Source organism: Labeo rohita, chromosome 2, assembly GCF_022985175.1.
Source record: "Labeo rohita strain BAU-BD-2019 chromosome 2, IGBB_LRoh.1.0, whole genome shotgun sequence".
NCBI lineage: Eukaryota > Metazoa > Chordata > Actinopteri > Cypriniformes > Cyprinidae > Labeo > Labeo rohita.
In genome coordinates, this window is record NC_066870.1 from 36,816,028 (window position 1) to 36,828,568 (window position 12,541).

The 12,541-nt window shown below is 29.8% G+C and overlaps 1 protein-coding gene across 1 annotated transcript; it reads left to right on the plus strand.

Annotated features, from left to right (window-relative positions):
- The first annotated feature begins 4,148 nt into the window (after window positions 1-4,148).
- LOC127153854 (cathepsin Z) lies at window positions 4,149-12,014 on the plus strand. Its single transcript, XM_051095127.1, has 6 exons — window positions 4,149-4,303; window positions 7,290-7,453; window positions 7,545-7,724; window positions 9,291-9,441; window positions 10,287-10,452; window positions 10,740-12,014. The coding sequence occupies exons 1-6, from the start codon at window positions 4,173-4,175 to the stop codon at window positions 10,851-10,853; spliced, it is 906 nt and encodes a 301-aa protein (XP_050951084.1). The 5' UTR covers window positions 4,149-4,172; the 3' UTR covers window positions 10,854-12,014.
- The last annotated feature ends 527 nt before the right edge of the window (window positions 12,015-12,541 follow it).

Sequence of the window (12,541 nt, forward strand, 5' to 3'; positions counted from 1 at the left end):
ATACGTCAATGCGTTTGTAAAATATAGTATTTTTGGACAAAATTCAATATGGCCGACACCCAAATTGGCTGACATGGGAAAATTGGATATGGTTCGACTCGGCATGATGCACCGAATCTAAAGAGACCGCTTTCATGATTTTTGGCTTAAGTATTCTGAAGTTATAAGCAAAAATAGCCATTTTTCATATCTCCTGACCACTAGGTGGCACTGTGCTGAAACACTGCAGGTAGGCTCAGGTCATGCTTGTTATAACAGACACCAAGTTTGGCATCAATACGCCAAACCGTTGCGGAGATATAGCCTCACATCCATTTTTGCGTGCTTTTCGTAGAAATCGTTCGCGCGTCATTTGAAAACGGTTTGACTAATCAACTCGAATTCCATAATTTTTTGCCAGCATGGTCTGAAGATGATCTGAGCCAATTTTGGTGAAAATCAGACAAACCGTCTAGGACGAGTTTGAAAAAGTACGTTTTACGAACGAAAATTTATAGAAAAAAAAACTAAACCATACGATTTTTTAATTTTGGACTTCATTCGACTCGGCATGAGCCAAGGATTCAAAGAAAAAAAGAATTTTGATTCTGAGCAGAAGAGACTTCTTTTAAAAAAAACATTACAAATCTTACTGTTCAAAAACTTTCGACTGGTAGTCTATTACTGATGTATCTCAGCAACAATAAAACAACATTTACTCTGAACATATGACATTCTAGCATAATGACGGCTAGATTTACACACTTCATGTTAAAGCAAATGAGCTGGTAAAAACACCACAACTGGGAATATTACTAATGGATTTCTCTGTGCTGGAATGAGCCAACGATCGACCAATCACAGCACGTTATCTGCAGCAGTGATGTCACGTGACCAGTGCTCTTACGTAATCGCACAGCTTTACATTAGGCGTGGTGTTCCAGGTATCACTTTCTTCAGAGCATCATCATCCTCATCCTCATTAGAGCCCTAAAACATTGATGATAACCTCTTAACCACCAACCACCATCTACCTTTAAAACTCTGCATTATTAACGACTCTCTAGCCATCTATACAATTAGAATTAGCGTTTGAGAGCCGACTGATGCTTTTAAGTTCCAAAGTTTGTCCGTCACGTGCCCAATACGGAAAACAGACAAATGTTCTTATCTGTGAGATACAGCAGCATTACTGTGAATAAAAGAAAGACTAATACGCAAACATTAGATAATGCATTGAGAAACATACAAAATACATAGAAAGTCTTTAAATGATATAACTTCACAAAAAAAAGTCAGATGCGCTTGTCAGGGAAAAAACTGCTTATTTATATATTTATTTATTTATTTATGTATTTAGGTATGATGGGATGACAGGTTAGTGCCTGTAAGTTTCATAACTGTATAATTAATGTTATGTTAATATAGCAGCATATCACAAAATTTCCTAACTAAACATAAGTGCATTTTCTTGTCAAATAAAATTTTCACTGTAAATTTAGGTTATTCTTACTTTTAACTGCTAAAAACCTAATTTTGACATGGTTTGTTGGAGTGAATAATTTATATAATTCACTTAATAATGTTTTTGTTATTTTTTTTATTATTTAAAAATACTTTTTATATTGAAAAGGCATATCATTTATTTTTTAAATTAAATTATATTATATTTTAAAATTAGATTTTCTATTTCATTATTTTATTTTTCATTTTAATTAATTCATTTTTCGAATTTTAAAAAATAGTTATAATTAATATAAAGTATATTTATACTAATAACGCTGATAAAGCTAATTTTGACATGTTTTGCTAGTGTAAAAAATGATTTAATTTACTTAAATTTTTTATTAATTAATTTTTAAATCATTTAAAAATATTATTTATAACATATAATTTACATTTATACTATTAACTTCTATAAACCTATTTGACATTATCTTACTGCACATTTACTTCTTGTTAAATTGAAAATGCATATAATGTCATATTTTTTATTATATTTTATTTTTAATTTAATTAATTATTTGTAATTTTCAATTTAATTATTTTACTTTTAATTTTAATCTTTTATTTTACTTTTAATTTGTATTTATTTATAAATTTTAATTTTATTTATTTATTTATCATTTATATCATGTACATTTATGCTAATAACTTGTATAAAGGTAATTCTGAAATATTTGTTAATTTTTAGTTTATTTTTTATCATTTAAAAATATTATTTATATCTTATATAATTTATATTTGTGCTATTAACTTTTATAAACCTATTTGACATTATCTTTCTGCACTGTCTTGCTAAATTGAAAATGCATATAATGTCATTTTTATATTTTTGTTGTAATGTAATTATTTATTTATTTATTTATTATCTTTTAAAAATTCTTTATAATTTATACAATGTATATTTATACTATTAACTTCTATAAAGCTAATTTTGACATTATCTTACTATTTTAAATTGAAATTTTATGTCATGTATTTTATTTATATCATTTATTTTGGAGTTTTTAATACTTTTTTATATAAATTATCCCAGAAATAAATATGGTTATTTTGACTTGAGCAAAACGCACATATTATGCATGTTATGCTGCATAATGCAAAAAAAAAAAAAAAAAAAAAAAAAAAAAAAAAAAAAACACAGTACGTTAGTAAGGCATTGTAAACAAACTCTTTAACATTGACCACAGGGGTCTCGCTGATCTTAATGGATGCTGTATTTCCTTCTGAAAGTCCAAAATCATTTCCTTAATCTTGTCAATTTACATTCAGGTCATCACAAAAGTACACAAGACAGTGGAAAAGCTCTCATCTCGTTGATAGAGTCAGGAGATACACATGAGCTGAACTGAGAGGATACGATGAAGTGCAGGTGGAAGCGAGAGAACGACGTCAAATCGAATCACATGGCAATCTGAGTCCACACCGTCTGCTGAGTGGACAAACTCTGATCATTAAACAACTTCCCACACTTATGAGTACTGACCATAATTTCATTACATAAAAGTTAGACCAAGAAATGACAGACGCAAACTTCCTGTTAAGAAACTCTAAGCACGCGTTATAATGAACCTCTCATTGACTGAACCTCTTACTTCTTAATTAAGCCATTAAGCCAAACGCAAACCTTTTAACTTTTAATCACTTTATGGAGATGGTTTTGGCAAAACATTTAGACCTATTATTAAATTCTTTAGTGCTTAATTTAATTTTAATGACTACAGCCTAACCTTAACCCTCACAAACATGGCTGATAGATTATTTGGCCCATTTATGAAGTATTTTTCTCTCTTTTTCTGTCAGTTTTGCTGTGTTTTTGTGTTTTCAGACATGTGAAAGCTAATCTATCCATCTATCCATCTATCTATGATACTGAATTCAATTGAAAAATCGATCTTGAATTTAAAATGTATATAATTTATATTTATCATTTTTATTATTAATTTATTATTTTTTAATAAATGTTTAAAATATATTTTTTTAATTTATACTAACTTCTTTAAACCTAATTTTAACAAGTCTCTTTAAATTAAAAATGTATATACTTTTATTAATTTTTTATATTTTATAAACCTTTTCTTTACAAATTATATTTACACTATTAAATACCATTAACATAATTTTGACATTATATTATAATACATGTCTTGTGCAATTTATGTCTTGTGAACATTTATCATTTATTTTATAATTTTGTTTTTTATTTGAAAAAATATATTTTAAATAAATACAATACTTTATATATTATAAAACTTAAGCTAAAAATACACATACATAAAATAAAACGAACCATTAACTATTATTAAGATGTAACATATGCTATAATAATACCACTGTATACTAAGTATACTAAGGATACTTGAAATAATAAAAATGATTTCACAGCAGGATTTCACGCCACCTGCTGGTGAGAATAAGTCACTACAGCTTTAATCCTTAAAAATGCAGGCTATAAATTCTACTGTAAAACACAAACTAAACCAAACAGGGGAACCAACAGTTATTCTGGATATAAATAAGCTGTATTTTACAGCATTTGAGCAGCATCAAATAAACAACAGCTCATCCTAATAATTCTGCACACAGTGTATGTACAACACAATGTGTTGATGACTTCCTCTCCGGTGCTGTAGAGGGCGCTAAAACTCTTTCGAATGCGTCAAACTTAGACGTAAACATAAACTTTCATCATGGCGTCTGTTGTGTTTTGTTTTTTATTTCTGCTCAGTGTGTTTTTGCACACAAGAGGGTTTACTGAAGTTCAGCCACTATCAGATTCATGCTACAAACCGATGAAGGACCACAGACCGTCATTCATAAAGTATGAGAATATTTCTCATTTGTGTATATATATTAAGAGTTTTATTTTCAAGAGTAGATAACTCCGGTTTTTTTAAATGTTCAAAAATCATGTTTTTTTATTATGCTATCGTGTTTTATTCTGTTAGTAGCTGTATTTTTTAGTTATTTTTACTTAATCAAAACCCAACTTGTTTAAGATTAATTGTAATGCGTAATTAATTGTAATAACTAAGTTATCTGTTTTTGCAAATGACCTCTTTATATGTTTTACTTGCTATAACAAAATCTTTACAGACTACCTACAAAATGTACAGTACTATAGGTACTATGGAAATTTTAGACAAGTACAATAGCAATATCCGGTGTTGTGCCGAAATTGGTGACGTATCGAAAAGTGTGACTAGGGTTCGCTGTTCAGCAAATGTTCGCGCGGGAGCGCGCACGCTTTAGATCAGACGCCGTAAACGAGCTGTGCTGTAAAAGATATTTCATGTCTTAAGACTGAATAAAACTGGACAATCTAGATACTGTCACCAGCACCTAAATGTTTATATAGGAAAGAAATGAAAACATTAATACTAAAAATGTTTATTAAAGTGACTCATGTGATGTGTGACTTCCTCTTCTTTCTATCTTACATAAATAAAGCATGATCAGATATAATCAGATATTGGTATATTTATGGATACAGTAGGGTCTGACAGATTACATTTAAAGCTACTAAAATGTTACCCCTCTTTATTTAATACATGTGACTATAATGCTTAATAAAGTGACTTGTGTGATGTAGCAGCTCCTCTTATTTATCTAATTTAAGCAAAAGTTGTTTGATCTGTACCCACCATTAATTGGCTTAATCATTTACAAAAAGCAAGAACTATTAAGCTTGTTTTCATATGAGCTTTTCGTTATTCATATCAGAATCTGCACTTCATAAAAAATATTTAAAAATATGGTAATATGTGAAGGTATTATGTGGCATCAAGAGAAAAAGCAGAATTGAAATTAAAACATTTATATGCCTTTTTTGTGGCCTACAGGATTTCCCCCCTGATTTTCTTGTACAAATTCAATGTGAAGAAATTCCTTAACATGCATTTATCTTGTTACTGTTCACCCCCCCCAACCCCCTTCTGAAATGTTTTTGTTAAAAAACTGCAGCAATGCTGAAAAACTTAAACCTTTCAAATTGTATGTATTTTATCAAAATTTAATTAGTATTTAATTGTGAAAAATAAATAAATAAATAATCCATAAAAGTCATGTGGGACAGTGAACATTTAACATGTATGTAATTAATATATATATATATATATTATGTGAGGAATACTCTAGAAGGTAGAAAACAAAACAACAACAACAACAACAAAAAACCCCCTCATGAGTCAATCTCAGTAAAATGTTGTTTTAATGGTTACAAATTCTTAGTAATATGCAAATCTAAATGTAAAATAAAAATAGTATGATAAAGAAGTCATGAAAACATGTTTTTACTTTACTGTAACTCATCAAAATTAGTTAAGCAATTCTTAACTTTTTAAAATAGGTTAAGCTCATGTTTTTAAATCAGTTTAATGAAATTTAAGTTGAAAATCACCTATACAGCTAAGCTGACCGTACTTACAGTGGAGAAATGTCAACAGAGGTGCAATAAACCTTCTGAATGAGAACCTAAAAAGCATCACAAAAATTTGTGAGTTTTATTTATTTTTTTCTTTCTGGTAATGATATCTGTACTGTCTAATAATTGGTGACTGTTACTCAAAAGACATCAAGAATAAACCAACTGAAAAAGGAGCAATCTTTACATCACTTGAGGTGGACAGGAATGAGTTTGAAGAACATAGACTAATAGACTTACAGTAAAAATGGGTAATATTGTGGTATAAATATAATTGACCTGTCAGACCATACTGTGTCAATATGTCAGCTGATCAATATGCTTTATAAAATAAAAAGAAGAGGAGCTCAATATCACACTTTGTTAAACATTTATAGTTAGTGACAGAGTGGTTTTTGATATGAATCTTGTTAGATTCAGTGACCCTAACCATGGTAATATCTTTTTTGTTATTTGTTTGTTTGCTTGCATGTGCCATGATAGTAAATTTGAGACAAACAGTATATCTATTATATATAAATAAAAGAAAAAAATATTTTTTTCCTATGTATTTTTATGTTGTTTTCCAGTACAAATAACTAAACATGTTTAAATTGTGATACATTTACTTGAGAATCGAAATCGCCTAGGTCTTGATTTCTGAAAAAAAAAAAAAAAAAAAAAAAAAAAAAAAAATTAAGTGAATTTTTTGACTAAAACACAAAAATAAAAACTGTCAGTAGGAAAAGAAAAATAATTGTGTTTTCCGTTTGAATTAAATTTGTTTTTCCTACCCCATTGGCAGATTTTTTTTATTTTATGCATAAACTCATCAAATTTTTTAAATACATTTTTCAGAAAAGAAGACGTAATATTTTGTCATTTTACTTCTCAAGTAAATACATCTTTATTTATGACTGCTTAGATGTTTGTACTGGAAAACTGGAAACTTTCTTTTTGCAGTTTATTCAACACAAATATCTACACATTTTTAAATTAAGATACATTTACTTAAAAAGCAAAATTACAAGATTAAGTCTTGTTTTCTAAACAATTGTATCAAAATAATGAGTTTGTGTTTAAAACAAGAAAACCAAGGGTTAAACAGGGTAAGAAAATTTTTTTTTTTTGAGGTTTTGTTTCTTGTTTTAAGTGTAAACTTGCTAAATTTTGATTCAATTTTCATTAATTTCAATTTTCAAGTAAATTTATTTAGTAAGAAACCTTGTACCTTGGCATTTTTTTTACCTTTTACATAATAGGTAAGACACAGGTAATTAGGAATGTAATGAGATGTTATGAGGTGTTAAATCAAATCTAAAAGGCACTAACTATATATATGCAGTCTTTTACTGAACTGATATGATACTACTTCTTTAATAATAATATTTCATGCATGTTTCAGGACATACCCCCGACCTCATGAATATGTAAATGTCTCTGATCTCCCCGCCTCCTGGGACTGGCGCAACATTGATGGCAAAAACTATGTGAGCGTCACACGCAACCAACACATTCCACAGTACTGCGGCTCCTGCTGGGCCATGGGCGCCACCAGCGCACTCGCAGGTCAGACACAGGACACTACAGTAGAGTACAGTATAACAGAGTACAGAAAATTCAAGTCAAACACATGTGTTTTTCTCCATCTCAAATTTAGATCGCATTAACATCAAGAGAAATGGGGCGTGGCCTTCGGCTTACCTGTCGGTGCAGAATGTGATTGACTGTGGCGGGGCCGGCTCATGCTACGGTGGAGATCACATTGGCGTATACGGATATGCGCATAAGCACGGCATTCCTGACGAGACCTGCAATAATTATCAAGCCCGAAATCAAAGTAAGAAACCAAACTCTGGAATGATATGAGATGATATAAAACTGTATGGAAGCCTGTTTCTGCCAGGAGATAATCTCACAATTTTGACTTGAAGAAAAAAAAAAAAAACATCAGAAGTGCAAGATACAAAGTTAGAATTGGGAGATATCAAGTTGCATTTCTATACAAAAAAAAAAGAATTAGAAATGTGAGATATAAACTCACAATTTTAAAAAAAAAAAAAAAAAATAGAAATGCAAGATATAAAGTAAGAATTGTGAAACATAAAATCAGAATTGCAAGATATAAACTCACAATTAAAAAAAAAAAAAAAAATTAGAAATCGAAAATATATAGTTAGAATTGTGAGATATAAACTCGCATTTTTTAAAAGTCAGAAATCCGAGATATAAATTCAAAATTCAAAGAAAAAAAAAAAAAATCAGAAATGCAAGATACAAAGTTAGAATTGTGAGACATAAAATCAGAATTGCAAGATATAAACTCACAATTAAAAAAAATTAAAAAACAGAAATCCAAGATATAAAGTTAGAATTGTGAGATATAAACTCGCATTTTTTAAAAGTCAGAAATCCGAGATATAAACTCAAAATTCAAAGAAAAAAAAATAGAAATGCAAGATACAAAGTTAGAATTGTGAGACATAACATTTAGAATTGCAAGATATAAACTCACAATTAAAAAAACAAAACAAAACAGAAATCCAAGATATTAAGTAAGAATTGTGAGATATAAACTCGCATTTTTAAAAAGTCAGAAATCCAAGATATAAAGTCAGAGTTCTAAAAAAAAAAAAAACTGAAATGCAAGATATAAAGTTAGAATTGTGAGACATAAAATCAGAATTGCAAGACATAAACTCACAATTAAAAAAAAAAAAAACAGAAATCCAAGATATAAAGTTAGAATTCTGGAATATAAACTCGCATTTTTAAAAAGTTAGAAATCTGAGATATAAATTCAAAATTCTAAGAAAAAAATTCTGAAATGCAAGACACAAAGTTAGAATTTTGAGACACAAAATTTAGAATTGCATGATATAAACTTGCAATTCTAAGAAAATGTCAGAATTGAGAGATACAAACTTGCAATTCCAAGAAAAAGTGAATGTAAGATTCTGAAAAACAATTGAAAACAAGTGAAAAAAAAGTCAGATTACCATCTATATTTTATTCTGTGGCAGAAACAAACAAAAAAAGAATTGCAAAATTTTACCTCAGAATTTACAATTGAGTTCTCACAATTCCAAATGCAAGTTTATAACTGGAAAGAAAGCATTGAGAGAATTGAGAGAATAAGTGGCATAATTGTGGCATAATACTTTTTTTTTTTTTTTCATCTTGTGGCAGAAACAGGCTTCCATAGAAATCTCATATGAGTTACATATAAAAGGAATTTTTTACACAAATGTCATTACATTAAAACATTTGTTCAGGTAACAATAATTGCACTAATTACTCTTGAATATTATGCACGGTGTAACAGTGAAATTCAAGTACGATGCAACTTGTGGCAGATCAGTGTCTTATTTTTCTCCATTTATTTATTTATTATTATTTTTTGCAGAATGTGACTCATTTAATCAGTGTGGCACATGCTCGTCCTTCGGCTCCTGCTCTATAATTAAAAACTACACTGTGTGGAAAGTTGGGGACTATGGAGACGTCTCAGGACGAGATCGGATGAAGGCTGAGATCTACAAAAATGGGCCAATCAGGCAGGTTCAACATCCTATATTTTGAGTTAAATATTAATTACTACTGTTGGGCCTGCAGCAAAATCAATATGCAAATGATAAAAATATTCAGCTGTAGTTCATTAATGTTTACAGGGTTATTATAGCTAACAAGACTAAAAAAAAAAAAAAAAAAAATTACTTAAAAATGAATGATTTTTAAGTAACAATTATTTATTATTTATTTTAAACAAACGTATTTAACTTTAGTAAGAAAATTAACAAATGAATAAAATTGAATAAAAACTATATAAATGCATTAAAAAAACTAAAAAAATTGCTTGAACTAAAATTAAAACTTAATTAAAGAAAATATTTAAAATTAAAAATATAATAGTAATAACTATATAACTATAATAGTATCTCAGTGATACTAAATTAACACTGATTTACAATTAATGCAATTTAGAAGGCCTTTGTCAATGGCTTGTCCAATTAGATGAAACTTTAAAATTTTAGCCTAACATTTTTAGGCTTTTCATTTAAATTCTGTGTGATGCATCTTTTCAGCTAATGGCATATTTATTTGACCTGAAACAGGAGCGTCTCCTGAAAAGAAAAGACAAAGAGCAGCTCATTAATCAAAGTGCTGGTCACACACAAATCATTAAGGAAAAATATGTCAGATGTCAGATAGAGTGAAAGGTCACAAGCAGAGGATTCACTAATGTTATCAGGACAGGGATAAAACTAGGTCAATTTTATTAGATAAGGCTAAGTTTGACCTAGAGGCTAAAGTTTTATTTTAAAATTTCAGCTTGATTTTGTCAATAGGGATGAACTTTGCAGTTGTATGACAACAGTTTCTCTATTTCTCTGTGTTGTAGCTGTGCAATAATGGCCACTAAAGGCTTGGAGGCGTACGTTGGAGGGGTTTTTGCTGAATTTCACATTCTGCCAATGTCAAATCACATCATCTCAGTGGCAGGATGGGGCGTCTCAGAGGACGGGACTGAATACTGGATTGTCAGAAACTCCTGGGGCGAATTCTGGGTTAGTAGAGTTACACTGGCTTTGATCTGACCTGCTCAGCTAAGAAATTAACATTTTATCTCAAAAATCACCCACATTTGGTGTTTTAACTTTCCAAAGCCTTCACTCTCTCTGCTCCTCTCTGGTGGATAAAAATGTCTGCTAAATGTACAAATGTAAATGCATCACATACATTAAGGAGAGATTCTGAAGGCTAGCTCATTTTCATGCAATAACAAAACATTTTCTTGAACATGCAATAGTATGGCTGTGATTAAACTGTTTGTCTTGTGTTTTATCTCTTGTAGGGAGAATCGGGCTGGGCCAGGATTGTCACCAGTGCATATAAGGGAGGGAAAGGCAACTGGTACAATCTCGCCATCGAGCACAACTGTGCATACGGAGACCCAATCGTTACGTAGATCAGCAGGAGTCATCTGGAGCAGTTCCTCTCATAGTGTTAGAATTGACTCAGTATTGAAATTGACCTGGAATCAGACCTCACTGAGCACACACACACTATGAACCTGTTATTTATAATTGCTAAGAAATCTAATCTAATTGTTTTGGGTGTAAATAATTGTGTCATATCAAATATGGGAGATGTGTTATATTACAATCTCTCTAGTAGAGTGAAAACAGAATTAAGTGATAGCAAACAATTAAGTTACTTAATTATTTGTGACCATGGACCACAAAAGCAGTCATAAGTAGCACGGGAATATTTGTAGCAAAAGCTAACAAAACATGGTATGGGTCAAAATTATTGATTTTTCTTTTATGCCAAAAATCATTAGGATATTAAGTAAAGATCATGTTCCATGAAGATATTTTGAAGATGTTCCTACTGTAAGTATATAAAAGATTTATTTTTGATTAGTAATATGCATTGCTAAGAACTTCATTTGGACAACTTTAAAGGTGATTTTCTCAATATTTTGATTTTCAAATAGTTGTATCTTGACCAAATATGGTCCTAACAAACCATTGTTAATTTATTTAGCTTTCAGATGATGAATACATTTTAATTAAAAAAAAAAATTACCCTTATGACTGGTTTTGTGGTCACATTTTTTTTTAAAAATCACCATGTAACATTTGCCAAACACCTAACAATGCAAGGATGATACAGGTTGGTAATTCTAATTTAGTGTTGAAATATTGCACATCATAAATCGTAAATTGCACTTTACTATATTTGTTTTTGTTCTGTACAGAACAAAACAAAATGAAAATTCCAAATGCCAAACTAATAGTTTTTTCTCTTTTTGTCTTATTCAGTCATTGAATGAACCCTCTAACCTATTAAAAATGTGTCATATTTCATTTAAAGGGATAGTTTAACCAAAAATGAAAATTCTGTGATCATTTACTCACCCTCATGTTGTTTCAAACCTGTATGAGTGTCTTTCTTCTGTTGAGTACAAAAGATGATATTTTGAAGAATGTTGATAAAAAAAATTTTTAATTGACTTCCAGAGTATATTTTTTCATAGTGGCTTTGCAATGTACAGATCATACAGCATGGACAAATATGAATGTATGTGTTTGTTATTAAATGCCAGACTTGCATTGCAACAGTATTTTGGGTCCATGCTCCGTCTCTATACATTAATGAGGTACTTGGTGAGAAATAGTTTGAAGACTCCTACTGTATAATATGAAGACAGAAAAAAAATATTGTAAAATAACCAAAACATTTCCACGTCAGGTTTGTATTTCTTGCCTAATTGTTTTTTTTTTTAATAATTATTATTTCAAACTCATTGCGTCTAGATAAGATTATTTCCACTGCTGTATTACAGTAATGAGAATTTCAAAAGAACCATAAGAATAATGTGAATTACGAACAATAATAACAAAATACATTATGCATAAACAGAGTAATAAATGCTTGCTTAAAGTTTCATTTACTAATAAATGAAATATATATATTTGGAATAGACTTGAAAACTATTGACATATTCCTTTCATGTAATTTCTATATGGCACTTGTTTATACGTGATGCCTGAGGCACAAACGGGTGCCCGTTTGCTTTCTCTCTCTTCTGGTCTTGGCAACAGCACTAGCAGAGTCTGCATTGGTCAGAACTGACTGAAGAAAGCCTTG

Coding starts and splice junctions, on each gene's coding strand:
- LOC127153854 (XM_051095127.1), top strand. CDS start 4,173: ATGGCGTCTGTTGTGTTTTGTTTTTTATTTCTGCTCAGTGTGTTTTTG. Junction 4,304..7,289: donor CACAGACCGTCATTCATAAA/GTATGAGAATAT, acceptor TGCATGTTTCAG/GACATACCCCCGACCTCATG. Junction 7,725..9,290: donor TTATCAAGCCCGAAATCAAA/GTAAGAAACCAA, acceptor TATTTTTTGCAG/AATGTGACTCATTTAATCAG.